We start from the raw sequence: 22,078 nt of genomic DNA, 5'->3' as shown, positions 1-22,078 counted from the left end.
CTTGTCCTTAAAACAATATTAAAATTAAACACAATATAATTGACCAAAAAAAACTAATGAAAAGATCAATTTAACCGGAGACAAATTTGTGGGAGATTATAAATGAAAGTTAATAATTTTATAATAAATTTTGTCAAAAAAATAAAAATAACATACAAGAAAATATTTTTTTCAAATAAAGAGAATAGATTTGCCTATTCACTCAACAGTTTATCGAAAGAAAGAACCCTGCATTTCTGAACTGAACCCTAAACCCTGGTTTGCCTATTCCCACATCTTCTCGCAAAATGGAACTTTCCGCCGTAACACTCGGCGGCAAGGGTTCATCACTCTCTTCCTCTGCCGTCTACGCCACCGCCATCGGAAAATCTCAAATCAAAATCGATTCCTCCGCACTCGATCGATTAACCTCACCACCATCCTCAAAGCAGAATATCACCATCCCCGAATTCCTAACCCTAGATGAAACTCGCGCTTTCCTCATCGTTCTTCTCAACAAACTCATCCTCTGCAATTCATCCAAAAACGTTGCATTAGCGATTTCAGAATCTCTCAATTCGAATCAAACCACTTTTCGATTCGATCAAGAATTTGATGTAACTGAAGGTGAACACTCGTTGTTGATGAACAACGAGTGTGCGGCGTTGCTTGCTGTTTCCGCGGTTTTGGATCATCAATCGGCGGGTTTGTTAGGGTTTGCTGACGTGGCGGCAGCGTTTTCGTGTGAGGCATTGAAGGCTGATGTGACGGTTTTCAATTTGATGGATTCTGGTGATGGACATAGTTCTAAAGAGGAAGTTGGTGTTGCTGGTGATATGAGGATTTTGCTTAATGGATCTAAGTTTGTTGGAAAGGAAAGTGTTCCTGAGGTTGTGAAAATTGTTAAAGTTCATGGGGTTATGAGGGAGAAAGCGAAATCGGTGCATTCGAGGATGCGGGTTGAGTTGAATTCGGGACATAAGTTGGGGAAATTGGAGCTTGGGAGTGAGCATACTGTGTGTGATGTGTTGTTTCCTTTGGCGATGGCGTTGAGGGAATTGGGTGAGTGTAGTTTTGCTCGTGCCAAAAGTAATTTGTTGTCTATTGGTAGCGATAATTTGAAATCGAGTCTCAGTGAAATCTTTGGGAAGGAGTGTCCAACTGATGCTAGTTTGGTTAGTAGTTTTAATGAGTCTTTTAAGTTGTATTCTGGTAGGGTTTATGATAATTTTGCACATGAAATCAATGTGTTGTTTGGGCTTGTGTGGAAAATTGTGGCGTGGGAACTTGTGACGGCTTATGCTGTACTTGAGGCTGCTGATTTGAGTGAAAAGATTGGAATTGTTCGGGAAAATGGAGAGAATACCAAAGTAGAAAAGAAGAAGAAGAAAGCTGTCTTGGGGAAAGGAACTAGTTCGATTTTGGCGTTGATTAAGGAAAGGTTGTCGAGTGAAAAAAAGAATGATGTAGAGAATTTGCGGAAATTGGAGAGTTGGGTGGCTGATTTTCTATCATTTTTGGATATAGCTAAGCCTGAATTCAATGAATTTTTGTTGAAAGTAAAGGATGTTGTCGAAAGCAATGAAAGCAGAAGATTGCCCAAGATTCCTAAGGTGATTTTATTGATTCTTTTAGGGATAAGATTAAATGTGTTACTTACACATGCTATAGTTCTCTTTAACTTTATCACTTTTTTTTGTAGACAAATAGAAACCATGTTTGAACATTTTAATTGATTATATATCTACTCAATGCATTTGTGCATCTCGTTATAAAGTCAGAATGTAGAAAACAATCATGTCAGTGCTATATATATATATATATATATATAGAGTCAGGATCCGTTGACACCAGGTGTCAACGGATTCGTTGACACCAAATCTTAACCGTTGATTGTTTTTAATCAAAGGCTAATAATAACTTTTTAAATTGATTCACCGTATCTTTACTTTTGATTAGCACATTTATCAGTTTTAAAACAAAATTAATTTGTTTGATAACAAAAAAAAAACTCAAGTTGATGACCGCCGCCGCCACCGTAATGATATTCGTCTTTCCTAACCGAAAATTGTTCTCCACCATTTCACATATGCATTGAAACCGATGCAAACTATGATTAATTGAGTTTTTGTAATTGGATTAATTGAATAAACATGATTGTATAGTAACTGCATTGAATTTGTGAGAAAATGGCTTGAATAATCATATCGGAATCCCTTTAAATTAAATTTAGAAAGATCACACCTTTTGGTATGAAAAGACGGCCATCGGTGATAGCGAAAAGGAATTCTGTGCTGTCTGTTACCGCTATGGGAAAAAGGAGTATGCAATCCTATAAGTCTTGAGAGAAAAAGATCATGCTATTAATTTAACAAATAAACTCACACCCTTTGATTAAAAACAATCGACGGTTGAGATTTGGTGTCAATGAATCCGTTGACACCTGGTGTCAATGGATCCTGACTCATATATATATATATATATATTGTAATTGAATTTCAATGTTATGATAGGTTGTTTTTTATATTACTGTATTAGCAGTCTCTTACGAGTAAAGTTGTTGTCATGTGATTGAAAGGTCATGGGTTCAAGTCCTGGAAACAACCTCTTGTGTAAAAATCAGGGTAAGGTTGCGTACAATACACCAAATGGTTGGACCTCTTCCCAGACCCTGCGTATGCGGGAGCTCCGGGTTACCCTTTTTTATTAGTAGTCTCTTATGAGTCGAGCCTACATATGCTCTACCAAATTATTACGTAGACTCTTTAGTTTGACAACCTTGACGAAGTTGTAATCTGATCTGGTTTGACACGAGTGATGATTTTCATTGTTAAAATCATATTTCAAGGAATCTTGTACAAGGCGTTACTGTTAATCATATATATTCTAACTCTTACCTCATGTAATGTGGAACTGGTGTTCCTTTTTGAATTTGTGTTTTAAGGCATTTAATTTAATGTGTTGTCTGTTGATAATTTTTTTTTTTTTTATATGTCAATTTCTGTTCGTGGTTGGGATGCAATTGTTGGTAGTTTTACCCATAGTAGTCAATAGCGGCCACGCGGTGCGGTGCCGGAGCGCTACGCAACAAGCCATAGCGTTGCAGTGTGAGATAGCGGCGCTATAGCGGCGCAACGCTTCGTAGTGGTTTTGCGGTTTAGAACCGCTATTTCATTTTAAGAGAAAATACAAAATTGTCCTTGGTTTAAAAAAAAAAACAAGGGTATTTCTGTAAATCGTCCTCTGCTTTTCTGCTGTTCTGTAAAACTTCTTAACCTTTGCTGTAAATCTTCCTCTACTTTACTTTGTCGTGTTTGCTCTGTTATCCTGTTATTTTTTTGTTTAACAATCTCAAAACTCTGTTGTCCTGTTACTTTTTTATTCTAGTTTTCTTTGTTATTATTGATTCCAAACTCCATTCTGCTCTCTCTGTTTCTGTTTGTAGTTTGTACAAACAATCCTCTGTTTTGTTCTTATAAAATTCTATTCTGCTCTCTCTGTTTCCTTATTTTTGTTGTTTTTATTTTTATGAAATAGCGGTCATAGAGCTATGCACTATCCCGCTATAGCATTTTTGGGGTTGGCCGCTACGCGCCGCTATCTGCTATTAACTACTGTGGTCTTACCTTGAGTCTAACAATATGAAAATATCTCAGGGAACACGTGATTTCGCTAAAGAACAAATGACTATTAGAAAGAAAGCATTTTCAGTAATAGAAGAAGTTTTTGAGAGGCATGGTGCCACAGCCTTGGATACACCTGTCTTTGAATTGCGAGAAACTCTTATGGGAAAATATGGAGAAGACTCAAAGTTGATTTATGATCTTGCTGATCAGGTATTATTGCTTATTCACTTCTTGACTAGTTGAGTTGATTTTAAGAATATTGGTAGAAAAAAAAACTCACAGCATTCAAATAAGTGAAAAATTTGAATATTTTTGCTCTGTATAATTTTTCCTTCTGATATTTCTGATCATGTTCATGAATCTAGATTTCTTATTTTTAAACCAGACCGCCATTAGGGATTGATTCGCACCAAATCCATTGATAAAGTTGAATTTCAGCTCATTCTAATTGGTAATCAACTTGTTTGACAGGGTGGAGAGCTCTGTTCTTTGAGGTATGACTTGACAGTTCCATTTGCTCGGTTTGTGGCCATGAATGGTCTGACATCTTTGAAAAGATACCAAATAGCTAAAGTCTACAGAAGGGACAACCCATCTAAGGGAAGATACCGTGAATTTTATCAATGTGACTTTGATATTGCTGGTCCAGCTGAAAAAATGGCTCCAGATTTTGAGGTTGTTAGAATTTTGACTGAATTGCTTGATGAGCTGAACATTGGGGATTTTGAGGTAAATGTTTATAACATCCCTGCTACAAAAAGTATTGGTTTTCTGAATTTGTAGAACTATTTAGACTTTTTACTGAGTTCATGATTTGATATTTCTATAACCGTTATTTTTCATGGTCTGTCTATATGTATTTTAGTGAGAGATTTCTAACATAGCACAATATCAGAATATGTATTAGTATATGTGCTGGGCTTATAGGTTTCATTATACATTTGAAGTTCAACCTGAAATACCATATTTGTCGGCATTCTTTTGGTAAATATAGTTGAACCTGAAATACCATATTTGTCAATTATCAGATTACCTGCTGGCTGATGTGATCTTTCAGTGATATTGTTAAATGTGACTGGTTCACTCATCCCAGCTTATTTGCTATAATTTAACCTTTTAATGTCATTCAGTTGGATGTGCCTGCTGATTGAGTTTTGCGGGCACCCATGATCTAGTTAAATGTGACTAGTTTACTCATCCAAACTTATCTGCTATAATTTAACCTTATAATATCATTCATTTTAATGTGTCTGGTGATTGACTGTACTTTTCTGATTTAGCGGTTAAATTTCACATCCAATAATGTATTCAAATTATATTTTTGTGTTTCATTTCGATCATTCTGTTGTAATTCTTTTTTGTTTCACAGGTAAAGTTGAATCACAGAAAGTTACTGGATGGCATGATGCAAATATGTGGAGTACCTCCTGAGAAGTTTAGAACTATATGCTCAAGTATTGACAAGTTAGACAAACAATCATTTGAACAGATAAGAAAAGAAATGGTGAGGGCATATGTTGTTTGTTTCTATTCCCTTTGTAATTGATTTTATTATAATTGAACGGACCAATTTTGTTGTGCTTAAGCTGTTCATTGTGTTTTACATTTGGAAGATGTAGGCTTTTATTTTTATTCTCATGTTCTAAATACTCATAGTTTATCCTTTATCAATGGTAAATAGTTTGGTTTAGGGATGAAATTTAAGTTGGTGCTTTAGCATTCTTTTGGTAAATATAGTTGCATGATTTATTGAAGATGCAAAAACACCTTGTAACTGGTTACGTACTTCACATTTACATTTTCTATTGCCGTGTCTTCATTTTTGAGCAAATATCTGGAATCTGGATTGCATTACTTTGCTAATAACCTGTATGTTTTCAAATGTTGGACTTGATTAAATGAAAAAGGATTCATTGAATGCATCAGACTGAGTGTTAATCTTTCAAGTATATTGCATTACACTGGCTTATGATTTTGAGACATACGAAAGTTGTTGCCTTTTAGAATAGGGTTTTTCTATCATGTGCAAATTTGCACATGTTAAGAAGTTCAAAATAGTAAATTTGCATTGGAACTTGTGCATTTAATGGAAAATATTTAACTTTTTGATAAATAATTGTTGTTTCTCAATAAAAGTTGCTACTTTTAGTGACTTTAACATGTGCAATATTGCACATAACAAACCCTTTAGAATATGTCCGACACAATTCATTGTAACATTATTACAATAAATTAACTCTAAACTGTTAATATTTGGAAGTTATATTTTGCAACACCGTGATTTCTTATCTTTAATAATGTGGTTTTTACTGACTTTCATGCTGTAGGTGGAAGAGAAAGGATTAACTGCTGAGACAGCTGACAGAATTGGAACTTTTGTTAAAGAGAAAGGACATCCTTTAACATTGTTATCGAAACTTAAACAAGAAGGCAGTGCTTTCTTAGAAAATGCTGGATCTGTTGATGCATTGAATGACCTGGAAATTTTGTTCAGAGCTCTGGATAAATCAAAACGCCTTGATAAGGTTGTATTTGACTTGAGTCTTGCCAGGGGTCTTGATTATTATACTGGAGTTATTTTTGAAGCTGTTTTTAAAGGGGGTGCTCAGGTAATTCTCGCGTCTTTTATGTTCTTTTCATTCTGAAATGTTTCTTGTTAAGTTCCTTCATTCTTTGAGAGGAAAAATTCATTATATCTGCCCGAATATAGTGGATGTTCACTGTCTTGTTAAACTCTAGATGCAACAAGCTAGACCCATTTTCACGAGTTGGTTTAAAACATGCTAGTCTAATACAAGATATAATGAAGGATTAACAGTTCTTTGCTGGATTAAACCAAAGGAGCTTTCACACTCAAAATAAGGTTGAAAAGAGATTAATTAAATTAATGGAAAGACCTATTTAAATCTCAAGTCATATCAGACAACAGAAACTTTAGATTTTTTAGGTGGAGATATTAACTTTAATTGGGAAAGTTCTTGAATGAAAGATTGTGAATTTAAACATTGTTAATGGTTTGAGCGGTCAAGATAAATAGGAGGTAAGAAAATGTGATTTAAGGTCCAATCCTTGGTTATATGTGTTTTCTGTACAGATTACCTCCTAAATTAGGATTTAATTTTTAATGGATTTTGCGTTGAATTTAAGTAAGAGCTGACTTGCTTTTTGATGATTTGGTTTTTATGCTGCAATATTTAAATCTGCGCAGACCAAGATTGTTTTTAATCTTTTGTTAGAAAATTATTTTGTTGGTTTCTATGTTTTTACCCTTGCTTTTTGTAGATGGGTATATTGCGTTTGGATAATCAGAGAAATTAGAGTGTTTTTGAAATGATGGTTCTGTTAATTCTCGCATGTGTTTTATCTTTTGCTGCTGTAGCCTATGGGGTATTTCTTACCCGGAAAATGCTAGATATCAAGAATGATTTTATAAGAAAGATCCAAGAATGACATGGCACAATAATCACCTTTAGATTTAAGTCTCATTTATTAATCTTTCATAAAAAAAAAATACATAACACCCACCACCCCATGATTTCCGGCCAGGCTGAGATTTTATTGGCTAACATTAATTTCAAGACTATTTCTTGATAAAATCTAAGGGTGATTATTCTGCCATGTCATTCTTAAAATTTTCTTCATAAAATCTTTCTTGATATATAGCATTGCTCTTCTTACCCTCAATGATCTATTCCTTTGATAAAAAAAACAAAATTGAGTAATTAATTAGATTATCACTTCCTCCACAAGAGAAACACATAATCAAGATAGATCAAGGTTGCTGCGATAATATTTTAAGGCTAAAATATATTTTGTCCTTTATCTTTTACCGAATATTGTTTTTTTGTGTTAACCCTTCGGTTCCCAAGGGGAGGCCCGTGGTAATCCAGAGTTCGGCCGGTGAGTAACGCTTGGCCTAGAATTTTTGCACTCAGGAATAGGTTCTCCTAATATCTGTTTTTTTTTTTTACAATACCTAATGTTTGTTTTAGTCCTTCCTTTATCTTTTTTAAGTTACATATTGGTCATTTAACTTTTTTAAGTGGGTAAGCATAGCCTTTTTCTCACAGCAGGTTAAATATGAAATATAAAAAATGCTGACTTAACAATGCTTATTTGAGGTTTTGTATACTTGAACTATCAGTTGCCTTAATATTGTTGTCTACTTCAACAAAACCAACAAATTGAAAATTAGGCTTAGGGTGATTAGTTGTCTTATAAGACAGTAATTGTGACATGTTGGATGTCAATTGAGATATTGGATGCCAATTGAGACAATAATTATGCCGCCTATTTAACCATTGAAAGTCAACATTTTTTTTCCTTTTCATATTGAACATGTGCCAAAATGACTAACATTTACCTATTTAAAAAAGATGAAGGACCAAAATAAATCTAGTAGAAATTAAATTCCATCTAATAGACGGTGCAACAAAATTCTCGTCTAAATCCAATTGAACACCAGTCTTTAATAATCATAATCTAAAAGTCCCTACAGCCTCTGCTGCAACTTTATTGCCATTGCCCACATAGATGAATCTTTCAGCTTCACTTGGTAGACGACTTCACATGCAACCCTTTCTTTTCATGCCATGGGGTGTATTTAGAACAGTCCTTCATGTGTCCTGTTTTCTTACAGATGAAACATGTTGACTCCTTTGGTTGTTCCTCTGCCTTCTCGTTTTGAGAAGAATTTCCTGCAGTCCTTTTCCTTTTCATTTTGTGAGCTAGTAGTCAAGTGAACACTTTCAGTCTTTTCCCTCTTCAGCCTCTCTTCCTCTTGCGCACAGTGAGATATAAGCTCATTGAGGGGCATATGTCCTTCTGAGTATTGTAACTCACTTTGAATTGCCCAAAGTGTGGGAGAGAAGTCAAATCCAAGTGCACAATCAACACATCTCCTTATTTTCACCGGCACATGCAACCCCTCCTTTTCACGACTCCATCGGATCTATGGCAAAATGCCTCTCGGCAATAATCTGAATCACAAGCATATTGTCTCTTATATTCATCTGAAGAGTATTCGAAGCATTAGGAGTACCGGTTGATGAAGAATCACAAGCCACGAGTGCTCGTTACTCGTCTCTATATCTTTGTGTTTCAGATTACTGCCAAAAGACTTTTAGCCATGGATCCAGTTGTTATACTACCACTCCCAACTCTGCTGCTCAGATTAACAATATCCTATGCTGATTAGGATGCTATTCAAGTTTATGAAGGAATCTGTTAATATTGTTCTTGGATGCATGGACTTGGATTTATCCCTTGAGCAAAGAATGCCTCACTGCCACTGCTTAGAACCCAAATGAAGCAAAATTGAAAAAATGGGACCGATTCAATTACTGATTATCAAAAGGTTCATACCTGAAATGATTAGGGTCTCAATTACTGAGAGTACAAGTGCCAAGAAATTCCTTGAAACCATAGCGCAATGAATTATAAAGGTAAAGGGAACATAAGGGAGTATATTATGGAAATGGCCAATCTCACCTCAAAACTCAAGGCGAAGAATTACTCCACAGTTTCAAGGAATTTCTTGGCACTTTCACTTTGTAATTGAGCCCCTAATCATTTCAGGTATGGATATTTTGATAATCATGAGGCACATACGATTGTATCGGTTTCATTTTTCCAATTTTGTTTCATTTCGGTTCTCAGCAGTGGCAGTGGAGCGTTTTTTCCTCGGATAAATTCATATCCATGCATCCAATAACTGTCTCCACAAATTACTTCCAAGACTTGAATTTCATGCCATTCGGCACGAGGTTATTGTTAATTTGGTCAGCGAAATTGGGAGCGGTAGCTGCAACAACTGGATCCATGGCGAAAAGTCTCTTTAGCAATAATCTGAAACACAAAGATATAGGGATGAGTAACGAGCACTTGTTGGCTTGTAGTTCTTCCTCAACCGGTACTCTCGATGCCATGGATCCAATGGAGTCGTGAAAGAAGGGGTTGCATGTGCTGGTGAAAATGTGTTGTCTTGATTGTGCATTTGGTTTTGACCTCTCTCCCTGCACACTTTGAGCAATTCAACGTGAGTTACAATACTCAGAAGAACCAATGGTCCCTTGATGAGCTTATATCTCACTTTGCAAGAGGAAGAGATGCTGAAGAGGGAAAAGTCTGAAAGTGCTCACCCGACTACTAGCTCTCAGAATACAAGGAAAAGGACTGCGGAAAACTCTAAGCAAAACAAGAAGGCAAAGGAACAAGCAATGGAATCCACATGTTTCTTTTGCAAGAACACATGAAAGAACAATTGTTCCAAATACACCTCATGGTGTTAAAGAATGGGTTCCCTTGGAGTTGTCTGCCAAGTGATGTTGAATGATTCACCTATGTGGGCAATGGCAATAAAGTTGCAGCAGATGCTATAGGGACTTTTAGATTATTATGAAAGACTGGTCTTCATTTGGATTTAGTTGAGACTTTTGTTGCACCATCTTTGAGTCAAACTTTAATTTCCTCTTTCGGACAAATCTGGTTATGCATTCTTGTTCATTTAGAGATGGTAAAGTTAGTCTGTCGTATTTTTTTGTTAAAGAGTCCCAAATTGCATAAGGTCTGAGCATGACTTTATAAGTGGGGGCAATCCTCACCTTACAAGCCGGTTGAGTTAGGCTCATCCGAAATTCTAAGAAATCTTAAAAAAGGAACCAAACAGATATTAAGTGAAAGAGAAAGGACGAAAAATATATTTTAGCCCAATTTTTACCAATTCTTTGATAGCTCGACTTGTACTTCAATGGGATATAGTCAAACTTTGGCAAACTGGTTGTTCAAAGAAGAGGTCCAAGTTTAATAACCTACCTGCATTCCTAAAAGCCTTTCCTTTCTCTGTTGTGTGGCATATAAATTTTAACTTCTAATGTAGCAAAACATGTTATGCAGGATAGTGGTTAAACTACTTTAGCACCTTTCCTCTATCTGAGCAGTAAACGAGAAACATGATGCTAAGAATTTCTTTTTGTATGGTTGAAGCAGTGCATGTTCAATGCATGCTATATATTGTAGAAAAAGTTCAGTGATCAGCACTTATATTAACTTGAAATAGTAGATGGAGGGTAGTCAAATCACTAGAGGTAGAGGAAGGCCTAGGATAACTATTAATAAAAATTAGAGATTAATGAGTTTGATAGAAATATGGTATATAATAGAACATCACGGTGTTGTTTGATCCATATAACCGGCCCCTCATAATGCGATAAGACATAGTTGTTGTTGTTGTAGATTGGGATGGTCTCAACACGATTTTCTGATCATTTTTCTGCAATTATTTCTTATTCAGAAAGCATATGATTATGTATGATGAAGTGAATTGAAATCCTTGATTCTTGTGAGTGGCTGGCTTATGGCAGTCAAGTTTTTGCATTGCATATACCCTCCTCTGTCAGTTTCATTTACATAGTTTTCATTGAAATCTTCTGCTTATATTTTAGTGATTGATTTATGGTTTTTACACAGGTTGGTTCAATTGCTGCTGGTGGTCGATATGATAACCTGATAGGGATGTTTGGTTCGAAGCAAGTTCCAGCAGTTGGTGTAAGTCTGGGAATCGAGAGAGTATTTGCCATAATGGAGCAACAACAGAAGGATCAGAACCAGGTGATCATAATGCTTGATATCTAACTTTTGTAGTTTTTTATGTCAAAACAAAGAAATATTCCTTGATTATTCGGGGCATTGAATCCCATTTTAACACAAGTTATTTTCCAATCCTAACTGCCATTACATAATTGTGTCACTAATTATTTCCTAAACCATATCCTCCATCAGACAGATACTCCTGCTGTTTCTTATACTGTCTGGTTGATGACTTGATTCATCACCATGGGGATGTATCTAATCACTAGGGGTGTTTGCAGTTGACTTTTGCCTATTTTCTTTTTTTCTTCTTTTTGTTGTGGTGTTGAAGTGATGATAAAACTGATCTTAGTTGTTTCCTTATTAAATTGGGAATGTCCTTGTTATATTATTGCCTAGACAGATGAACTAACAGTTTTCCTTTTTATAATCTGTTGTTTTTGTCAGATGGCTCGACCAACCAAGACAGAAGTCCTAGTGAGCATATTAGGGAATGATGTAACACTAGCTGGAGAGCTAGCTGGTGAACTGTGGGATGCTGGAGTTAAAGCAGAATTCTTGGTCAACAAAAGAAGACCAAAGCACTTTGACTATGCAAAAGAATCAAGAATCCCTTGGATGATACTTGTTGGTGAGCAGGAAATAAAAGAAGGCACAGTGCAATTGAAAAGCCTCGAGTCAGGTAATGATGTAAACATAAACATCCCAAGAGAAAATTTTGTTGAGGAACTTCGGAAACGGTTAAACCCATAAGTCCCAGTGTTTGTAGCATCCTACTTGGCATGTGTTTGGAGGAAGCGTTTTCATAATTATAATGCGGCAACCTAAGTCACGTGAGATAATTTCTCAGTGCCACCGTTGTTCATTGTTTGTCGTACTCTAGTTGAAGGAGTATAGGTTTTGCTAACATTTGATGTTTCATATTGATTTATCAAATTTAGTTGAGAGGATAGCTTATGAAGATATTGAGTTTTGTTTTTGTCGAAAAAGATATTTTGCTGTGAAGTAGACTAATTGAACTTTGGTTCCAACCTAAAATAACTTCCGTTGTGGTTTATCTGTGTAAATTGTAGAACTTGTATCTTACTTTTTTAATTTTTCTCCAATACGCATTTGTTTTTATACCCTCCATTTTTATAAATTACTTTGAATTTAAACAAATATAAAATAAATTGAATGAATATATTCACCACGAGGGTAACTCCTGTGCTTATTTCTTCTGCCAATGGAGTCATTTAGTTGCTACTTTATAATTCAACATGATGTCCTAGCAACACACTCTTTAACTCTTTTATTGGTTAAAATTTACCAGATCCCACCAAATCATGTCAGCCCCGTATAAATTTGGTAGGGCCTATATGAAATTTTAATCAATAAAAGTGAATGTTTAAAAGTGTGTATTGCGCATAATACATGAACATTTGTGTCATGTTGCCGTATAGTTCACAAGTTGTTCGTGCACTACAACATTTGTGTCATGTTTGCGTATCTGAGTTCACAACATGTCGTTCATGCTGGAAAAAGAATAAATAATTTGGGAACAATTTGATTTAAAGTAACGTTCATATATGCAAATTACCATGTCAAAAATACCAACTTCTATGATTTTTAGTAAAGTTCTCTCATAATCATGTATAAACTAAACTAGGAGCCAATGTTACAAAAGAATGCATGAGCACTAACTGCCTCATTAAAAACTTTTTTTTTTAAAACTGTCTCGTTAAAAACCTTATTAAAAGATTTATGGTGAAAGAGAAAAGAGTATATTGCAAAACAACCATAGCGACAAGAAAGTCCATACATAGATTAATGAAATCTATATTCAGGAAGACTAATAAAAATCCATAGAGATCCTTTTATTTGGTTGAATCCCTAGTGAACTTGGAAGGAATAGAATGACACCATTGCATATGCATACCACTTATGTGAATTTCCTAAGAAACTATTTTATCAGCACAATATTTTTCTTCTTTGTAAATATGTGGGATAGTAGTAATAGTAAAATTCTGCAAGCAATTAAACCATCTAGTTCTTAATTTCCACAGAAAGAAGTAACAACAATTTGAGGATCAGATTCAATCCAAAGCATGTGCCAAACAACGACAATACTACTACAAAATTCCTCCACATGCAGCTGTACCAAATGACTTAATCATTGAAACTAGGTTATTGCAAAAAAATAGATTAAACATCAGAAAATAACTCTAATTCTAGATGCATGCAAAACCAAATAGTATCAACAATATTAACAAGAATAACATCCTTTCCTTTGCAAAGACCATCTTCTGTTCACAGTTTGTTTGTAAAATGTGATAAATGGAAGTAGTATCAATGTGCAAATTGAATGATGCTACTGACCAAAGTCCATAAACTTGCAACAAAACTACACTCTTGAAATAGGTGAGTGATAGATAAATTCCACGCTACAATTGCAAAGAATCAAATACGACAATTTAAATTTCATTATGTAATAGCAACCGTGACATGTTAGTTGACATATTTATAAATGATGGGTAAGTTGAAAATATTTGATTTTAAGAAAATGAGTTATCTTTGGATATATTATTACGACGAGTCGGGAGTGGTAACAAGAGTTTAAAATTATGTAATGTCATTTTTTATAAGCAATCTCAAAAGTTGGTTGTTTACAAACTTTTGTCGCCTATAACAATGGATCTATGACTAGTAGAAATTCTAAGTATAGAAATAAACACCGATCATGTAAACTTTTTTCATGTACTGTATATCACACAAAAAGAACCCAATTTATGAAATCAATCCAACAACAATGTTGAAGGGATTGAAATTAAAAGGTTACAAACCAAAAAGTAAAACTAAACATGCTTTGCATTTCAAAACACAGTTATTATGGTACCATAGCTAAGTTTTGTCCTTATTTTAAATGACTAAAGAAGGAAAGTACAAATAATATAAATGAATTTTCTACATGCTTATAATCAAGATTCATAATATCATCCAAGGACCACTACATTTTTTTCTAATGATGATAATGATTCATGTGCAATATACGTATAAATAAAATTTCCATTCTTGCATATACTAGTGTATATGAAATTCTTGTTATATTCCCCGTCCCAAAAAAGTAACACTACAAATCAAATTATAACACTCGTATTCGATCCGGTGCATCCGTGTCGATGACTTCTCGTGTTAATAGTTGCTAATTTTTAGACTGTTTCAATGCTACAACATGTTCAAGACAAGTTCCTCTGACGCATTAGAGCTTCTATCTTTTCAACATCTTCCGGGGTGTCGACACCATGGGCCTCATGGTCAACCTTTATTACCTGCAACACCACGTCTTTACAAGTTAAAATCAAAAGTAGACAACATTGATATGAATGGCCATGCTACATCAGAAGGTTACTTAAACTCGGTTATCAGCTATATGAGTCTATAGTAGCAATAAGCTTGGTGTAAATGTCAATACAAGACTATTTTATGAAATGTATCCTATGCTATGAAACACATAATCCAACATGAACACCGCGGCGCAGTTAATGTTTTAAATCTATTAGGATTAATTTACTAACATTCTAAAAACAAAAGTTATGGTTAGAATAATGACCCTGACAAAAATTTCTTCAAAAAAATGACCCTGACAAAAACGAGTAGAATACTAAGAAGAATCAGTTACAATGCAATACTGACATACATATTAAATAATCCTAATATAAGAAGAATCATGTATTTTATAACAATCCTTCAAAAAAAATATGTATTTTATAACAACTAATTAGTCAAATGATAATGAGCCTTACAAACAACTAGTTAGGAGTTAGAAATGTCCGGCCAAGAGCAGATGTCTGAGCCAAAACTTCTTTTTTAATTGAACAACCTTAAGAGATGTATGACACAAATATAAGATGTGCCCAAGAAGTGTCGGTGTTTGAAATGTGCCAGACATGTCAACAACTACACTTTGGAGAGGTATACGTGCTTCAAAGATGCCTTAGGAATCCTAAGACATTCATAAAAACAAATTTAAGGGGAACTTCTGCGATTTTCCGCCCCACATTTTCATGCAGATTCCTATCACTCAAAGAAAATTTATAACTCTATTATTACAGTTGTGTAGAACACCTCAAAACAATATTTTTGGAAGTTTTATAATTAGACAAGTATTCCACTTGAGAAGGATTTCAAGATTACTGCGGCAGAACATGATAGTGATAATAAAAAATCTAACCCACCAGAGTTGGCACTACATGTTCAGTTCTATAGGAAGATAAATTTTTTGGTTGGTATCATTAGTTGCTAAAAGCTATAAAGCATTTAATTGATTATCAATGAACCAGAAGATGAATTGGCTTTGGATAAACCTAGGATTTGAATGATATTGATTTGACTATGAAAAGGAGATTATATAAGGTCAACTGAAAGTAATCAAGTAAAAAACTGAAAGATTTGATGAGGTATAAAAAACTCAGAGTACCTTCATCTTATAGCCATTCTCAAGGACTTTAAGCTGCTCCAAATCCTCCTCAAGTTGCAATGGAGTAGGTTGAAGATCTGGGTATATCTTTAGAAACTTCGTATCATAGCTCTGACAGATCAGTAAACAAAGAACTATTAAAACACAAAGCAACAGATAAACTTCGAGCAATGATTGTTATCACGACCAATTAAAGGAATTTGACATTTGTACCTGAATCCCAAGATGAAGCAAATAAGGGAACTGCTGATTGACCTTCCCTGACCTGTTGCAAGTATGCAGACACTTATCCAGCTTTTTCAAATGTATACTTTAAATAAAATACTGAAAACAATTTCACAAGATGTCTGGTGATTGACAGAATAATTAAGGTTATGTATGGGAGCTGTATTTTGGATGTCTTAAATTTGAAAGAGCGTGATAAATGATCATATAATAATTAAATCAGACTTAATTCATTTTTAAAAACATTTGTGTCTTCAATTTAAAAAAGAAAAGTAAGCCCTCCCCTCCAAAATCATCCATTCAAACATACCCAAAGACTAAAATTCAGAAGATTTAATTATTTCTAGCTTACTTATTGAATGGGATTAATCCTCGTGAAAAATAGATTGCATAACCACGATTATCAACCACACATTTCACTCTGTTTGGATCATGTGCATCTTCAGGCTTTAAAGCCGTAACTGCAGTGCTGAACACTGCATCTGGAGCTGCCTGTGAGGAGCAAGATAAATTAGTATTAGTAGAATAATATACAACATTGAGATATGAATGAGAATAACTCCTTTTGGCCATAACATTATGTCACTTAGATGAAAAGATTCTTAACATAACCTGATGCTATTTCAAATGAGCAATTTAGAAAAGTTGATTCACCTGTTACTTAAGAGTGAAAGTGCACATAATAATTACAACTTAAAGCAAATAATCATTAATGTTTTGCTCGTAAACTTTTTTTTTGTGGTATGAAAAGAATGATTATTTTTTTTTTTTTATCAAATCTTACCTGCAAAGCTTTGACAACACCGTCAATTACTTCAGGTTCAAGAAGTGGCTCGTCACCCTGTATGTTTACAACTATATCATATTTTCTCTCAAGCTTCTGTAGGGCTTCATTGCAGCGCTCAGTACCTAATATACAAAACATAGTGTGTTAAAACATGCTGGAGAAAAGTAGTGAATAGCTAAAATGCTACTGATACGCTTACCATTTCGACAAGACTCTGATGTCATTATGACATCTGCACCGAATTTCCGACAGCAGTCAGCAATCTTTTCATCATCAGTTGCCACAACTAGAACCAAAGAAAATTACCAATTAGAGCTCAAAGAAGCAAGCCAGATATACACACGCCCATTAAGCAAATACTAAAATGTGAAACTGTATATTTTGTTCTTGAAAAAACAGTAGAATCCTAGTAGCTGTAACAATTAAAGGTAAATAGTAAATAGGCAAATATTCCAACAAATATGATACATCAATCGGCGTGCACACAGAACCACAGTCCAAACCAAATAAAGTGAAATGAAACGCAAGCAGTTTACTCATCCAGTTATAGTTATTAACGGGCATGTGTATAATTTTTTTCGCTCTGTTCAAATATGCCCCTCAGAAGCAACACATGTTGGACATGAATTTGAAAACAGATATTAAACTGTGGTTTACTCTTGAAGCAAAACTCTCCATATATCATATTTAGGATTTTACAGCCAAGTGCATTAAATAGTGCGTGGTCCTAGATTCATATTTAGAGGCACATATCCCTATGTCATGCTCAGAGATTATTCCAAGTCAAGTTTATATATATTAAAGTTATTTAAGCCAGATTGAAGGAAGATCATACTGATAGACCTACCTAGATGATCCAATGAAGCTGCCAGCTTTGCGCTTTCCCACGTTCTCTGCAAAATTCAGCTCATTGTAGGTAAAACACAACATTGTTTTATCATAAGAGACAACCAACTTTTGACAAGAAAAAGTGTTGGGAATAGTTTAATATGTCAACAAGTCATACTGAAAGTTTCTATTTCTAATCAACTATAAAATATGTAAAAACCAAGTATTTAGTAGTGTATGTTTGATTGAGATTCCGGAAGCCCCCAACAATCATTTCATTTCAATTCAATGGATTTCATGAAAATCTGTTGCTACAGTAACATATTGTTTGGATACAAAATTGTGTGCAGCAAAATTGATTTTGATGTAAGCAACAATTTCTACCATTTCCTTTGTGTTTAGGATGATGGTGAATCAAGTGTGGAGAATGCACAATGAATCACTCTTCAATGAAGCAACCAGATGCTAGATTTTTGTGAGAAGAGAGTAATGTGATGGTAGAGTCTATTATTATAAGTGGGAGCACCTTTGCATATGGAAGATTCATAATACGACTAGTAAAGGGGAGATGACGGTTCGTTGAGAACCATCAAATCCTAGGGAAGTGACTTTTCAATTGTGATGGTGCAGCCTCAAATCATGGACACCATGCAGCATATAGGGGCATGATTAGAGATGTCAAAGGTTATTTTGTTGTCGGGTTTGCTTCACAGTTAGCCAGTTAAGTATTTATGGACCATCATTCACGGGATCAAAATTGCTTCGGATAGGGGTTTCCATAATGTAACGGTTCTCTCTAACTCCAAGATGACAGTATAGCTGATTACAAAAAAAAATAAAAAATTTGTCTAAGTCATTAATGAGGAGTTTTTTCTGGTAATAATTAATGACATGTTTTCAATGGAAGGGTAACAAATATTGGATTCAAATATTAGAAAGCAACCAAGAAGCAAATGTGATGACAAAACATGGTCTCATCTTTGAAAATCAACTTAGGAGTCTTAAGCATTTGTTTATGAAGATGAACTCAAAATTAAATTAGTAAACAATCATTTTGATCATTGTCATTGAATATGTTGGGCATTGTTGCTTTTATTGGGAAAAACTCAAGTTCCACAAAGATGGACTCTTGATGAGTTTATAAAGAGAGACACCCTCACCTCACCTTACAAGCTGGTTTTGTATAGATGATTTAGGCCCTACGAAGCACGGATATAGACACAGACATTGGACATGACAAAGACACCGACATGCCAACACTGCTAATAATTTGAGAAAATCTCATAATTCAGTGTAATTATGTGTCGGTGTCAGACACCGGAACACGCCTAATTCGAGCAGTGTCCGTGCTTCATTAGACCCAACTAAAAAACTTAAAGATTCTTAGAATTTGTGGTTGACCCTAATACTACCCCAGAGAACCGGCTTGTAAGGTGAGGGGTGGTGTCACTCTTTATTAAAAACACTCTTGTCAAGAGTCCAGTTTTTCCCATTACAAAACCCGGTTTATGAGGTGAGGACCACAATTTTTTATTTTATTTTAAAAATATAGCATAACTGATAAATGTTGATGTTGCTAGGTTGTATATTTACTAATTCGAAATTGAACTAAGATCCCAAATGTTTATGTCACTTTGTATCATTCAATTTTGTTTCCTAATCAAACAAGTGAGTAGCAATGAACGGAAGGAAAAAGCCGTGTCACCGACTATAACAATTTTGATTAGAGAGTGGCTAGGATTAGGAAAGAGACAAAAATGACGTCTAATAACTGTGTATCATAATGTATGATTAAGGATGATGGAATGCTATCTCAATCATGAATGACTCATAGGCACACGAATCCAAAAACCGCGTTCTGTATACAGTATATCACAAAAAAAAACAAAAAATTGAAATCACAGAACATGATTTTGACGGACCTGGATCATAGGTTTGCCAAGAATATGAACAAGAGGCTTTCCTTCGAATCTCGATGAAGCAAATCTGGCAGGTATAATGCCTACAACTCGGCTACGGAATTTGTTGAATCGATTGAAATATGCGCGAGCACCAGCTACAGCTGCAATTGAAACTCCAAACAAAATGCCATGGATGATCCATGTCTTCAAGTTGTTGTTGGAAGAAGAAGAAGAATCAATCGAGGAAGAAGAAGAGGACGATGATGAATCTGAGGAGGAACAAATTGTCATGGCAGAAGGAGAGAATGTGACAGTGGCAAAGTGAATAATCGCTTCAGATCCGTTGTCTTCTGTTATATGCATTTCCCATGTTTTTTGAGCACAAGAGAAGAAAGAAACAAAACTGGATCCAGAGAAAAAAAAATTAATTTAATATTAAAAAAACACATGTCCCAAATATTTTAACTAAGTGCATAATAAGAGATTATTTTGAAATATGTATACATTGAGCAACTATTATTACACATCTAAAAAAAAAGTTTGAATATGGTGAAAGCACCTTAACTAACAATGGAAAGGGTTGGAAACTGACCCGAACCCTGTTACGGCGGAGACACCGGAACTAATGCCTCAAAATCTCGTTAACAATAACCCTGTTGCGGCGGCAGAAAAGCTTGGTACTTCGGGTAAGGAAATTCCTATTGAGAAATCCGTGGAAGGGATCAATCTGAGAGTTTTTTTTTTTTTTTTTTTCTTTCTTTCTTTCAAATATTCTTTTAAAAAAGTATTCTTAAATATACTATCCGAAATGGCCTACGTCAATACCAGATATAATGTACTCTGAGCAATTTCCTCTTCACTTAAAGACTTTCCATTACACTTTTTTTTGCAGCTTTGACAAAAATGCTTTAGTTTTTCTTCGTAAGTTCTACAAATGAAAGTCAAACCCTTTAAGTCATTCTTCAGAAGCTTTCAGATCCAATAGAGTTGATTCTTGTTGTTTCATCAAAACAACATATTTTTCTTTTAAATCTTTCAACTCATTGGTTCTGTATTCAAAATGTGTAAGAAGTTCTTTAAGAGACTCAATCAATTCTTCTATGGAAAATTTAGAATATACCTCATTTTCATCTTCAGAGTCTGAATCAGAATCTCTGAATCAGAATCTGCTTCTGAAGTCACTGTAACCACTAACCCAACAACTACTTTAGCATCTTCTTCAGAATCTTCCTTTTCAGAGTCTAAATCATTGTCTAAATCTTCTCAGGTTGCCATCAAACTCTTTTTGATCTGCTTTCTGAATTTCCTTGTATTGAAGCTTGATTTCTTTGACTTGTCCTTTGATTTCTCCTTCTAAAGATCAGGGTAATCAGCAATGAAATGTCCAGACTTCTTACAGTTGAAGCATCCCTTCTGATCTTCTTTCTTGGAGTTCTTATAGCCACCTTTCTTCATCAGAAAGTTTCTATTCTTCTTTGCTAGATACTCAAGCTTGTTGGAGAGCATAACCATCTTCTCAGTGGGATCTTCGTCAGAATCTCCATCAGGTGATTTTTCTTCAGACTCGGCAACTTTTAGAACTTTTGATGACTTCCCTTTTGATGGTAGAGCAATGGATTTACTCTTTTTGGAAGGTTCATGCTCATTAAGACTTATCTCATGAACTTTGAGAGAGCTGATAAGATCTTCAACACTGAAAGTGTTTAAATCTTTAGCTTCCTCAATGGCAGTCACTTTTAATCTCCATCTTGCAGGTAAGCTTCTGAGTATCTTGCTCACATGATCAGAGGCTACATAGCTTTTCTTCAGTATTTGAAGTCCAGAAACTAGAGTTTGAAATCTTGAGTACATTTGCTCAATACTTTCATCATCTTTCATTTTGAACAACTCATACTGATGAACAAGCATAAGAGCTTTTGCTTCTCTGACTTTCTTGCTACCTTCATAGTCAGACTTCTTGTTGCTACCATAATCATATGGAACAACATTGCTCGAGCTTGATTCAGGTTCTGCACCAGACATGTTTTTCTCAGATCTTTTACTGTTACACTATTAAGTGTTTTGACAACAGAACAAGCTCTGATACCAATTGAAGGTGAGAAAAACACAAGAAGGGGGTTGAATTGTGTTGGCTATTTTTTCTTTTTCTCCTAACTGAAAACACTGATCAGAAGCAGATAGAGTTATACTTCTGAAGTGATGTTCAGAACTAATTGCAGCGGATAAACACACACACACAGAGAGAGAGAGAGAGAGAGAGAGAGAGAGAGAGAGAGAGAGAGACAAAGCAATTTATACAGGTTCCTTCCACAAACCGGAAGTCAGTCCTGTCCCCCTTGCACTTCCAAGGAGCGTTCACTATAAAGTAATATCTGATTACAATTGCTCACTACTAAACTTAGTAAGAGACTTCAAATGCTCAAGCACAACTGCAATAGACTTCTTATGCTCCTGAACACAATCAAGAGACTTCTATTGCTCAAGCACAAATGCAAGAGATTTCTGAATTCAAACAGAATTACAAAGAAAATTGTTTGAAGTTGAACACTTGATATACAATCAGTGGTGTTCACAATACAAATCAGATAAAGACTCTAGAATTTCTAAGGTATGAGTTTGGATAAGAAATTCTAAGAGAACTTTGAATGCAGAACAATTTCAGCAGAGTTTTGACACTTTTAATTCTTGG

The 22,078-nt window shown here is 34.9% G+C and overlaps 2 protein-coding genes across 3 annotated transcripts; one reads left to right on the top strand and one right to left on the bottom strand.

Annotated features, from left to right (window-relative positions):
- The first annotated feature begins 195 nt into the window (after positions 1–195).
- On the top strand, positions 196–12,314 carry LOC25483747 (histidine--tRNA ligase, cytoplasmic). The gene is made up of 7 exons (XM_013612451.3): positions 196–1,592; positions 3,636–3,815; positions 4,077–4,334; positions 4,975–5,109; positions 5,933–6,214; positions 11,073–11,213; positions 11,640–12,314. Exons 1-7 carry the CDS (start codon positions 288–290, stop codon positions 11,943–11,945), a joined length of 2,607 nt encoding a protein of 868 aa, XP_013467905.1. The 5' UTR covers positions 196–287; the 3' UTR covers positions 11,946–12,314.
- Positions 12,315–14,112: 1,798 nt separating this feature from the next.
- LOC25483746 (3-deoxy-manno-octulosonate cytidylyltransferase, mitochondrial) lies at positions 14,113–20,146 on the bottom strand. 2 transcript variants are annotated; one of them, XM_024777592.2, is made up of 9 exons: positions 19,949–20,146; positions 19,411–19,792; positions 17,508–17,553; positions 16,860–16,946; positions 16,658–16,782; positions 16,226–16,365; positions 15,862–15,913; positions 15,649–15,759; positions 14,113–14,500 (listed from the first exon to the last, which is right to left on the bottom strand). In XM_024777592.2, the coding sequence occupies exons 2-9, from the start codon at positions 19,750–19,752 to the stop codon at positions 14,408–14,410; spliced, it is 996 nt and encodes a 331-aa protein (XP_024633360.1). In that variant the 5' UTR covers positions 19,753–19,792; positions 19,949–20,146; the 3' UTR covers positions 14,113–14,407. The 2 variants fall into 2 exon arrangements, with proteins under 2 accessions (XP_024633360.1, XP_024633359.1); XM_024777591.2 differs by having other exon boundaries at positions 19,982–20,146.
- Between the last annotated feature and the right edge of the window lie 1,932 nt (positions 20,147–22,078).

This window comes from Medicago truncatula, chromosome 1 (genome assembly GCF_003473485.1).
Source record: "Medicago truncatula cultivar Jemalong A17 chromosome 1, MtrunA17r5.0-ANR, whole genome shotgun sequence".
In the NCBI taxonomy this organism is placed as follows: Eukaryota; Viridiplantae; Streptophyta; class Magnoliopsida; order Fabales; family Fabaceae; genus Medicago; species Medicago truncatula.
Note: the sequence above shows the minus strand (reverse complement) of the source record. Positions and strands in the feature narration are given on the sequence as shown.

What these genes read in the sequence shown, in the direction of transcription:
- LOC25483747 (XM_013612451.3), top strand. Translation starts at nt 288, where the DNA reads ATGGAACTTTCCGCCGTAACACTCGGCGGCAAGGGTTCATCACTCTCT. An exon ending in GATTGCCCAAGATTCCTAAG is followed by an intron (nt 1,593 to 3,635) that starts GTGATTTTATTG and finishes AAAATATCTCAG; the next exon opens with GGAACACGTGATTTCGCTAA. An exon ending in TGAACATTGGGGATTTTGAG is followed by an intron (nt 4,335 to 4,974) that starts GTAAATGTTTAT and finishes TTTGTTTCACAG; the next exon opens with GTAAAGTTGAATCACAGAAA.
- LOC25483746 (XM_024777592.2), bottom strand. Translation starts at nt 19,752, where the DNA reads ATGCATATAACAGAAGACAACGGATCTGAAGCGATTATTCACTTTGCC. An exon ending in AGCTTCATTGGATCATCTAG is followed by an intron (nt 16,947 to 17,507) that starts GTAGGTCTATCA and finishes CTTTGGTTCTAG; the next exon opens with TTGTGGCAACTGATGATGAA. An exon ending in TGCTTCATCTTGGGATTCAG is followed by an intron (nt 15,760 to 15,861) that starts GTACAAATGTCA and finishes CTGATCTGTCAG; the next exon opens with AGCTATGATACGAAGTTTCT.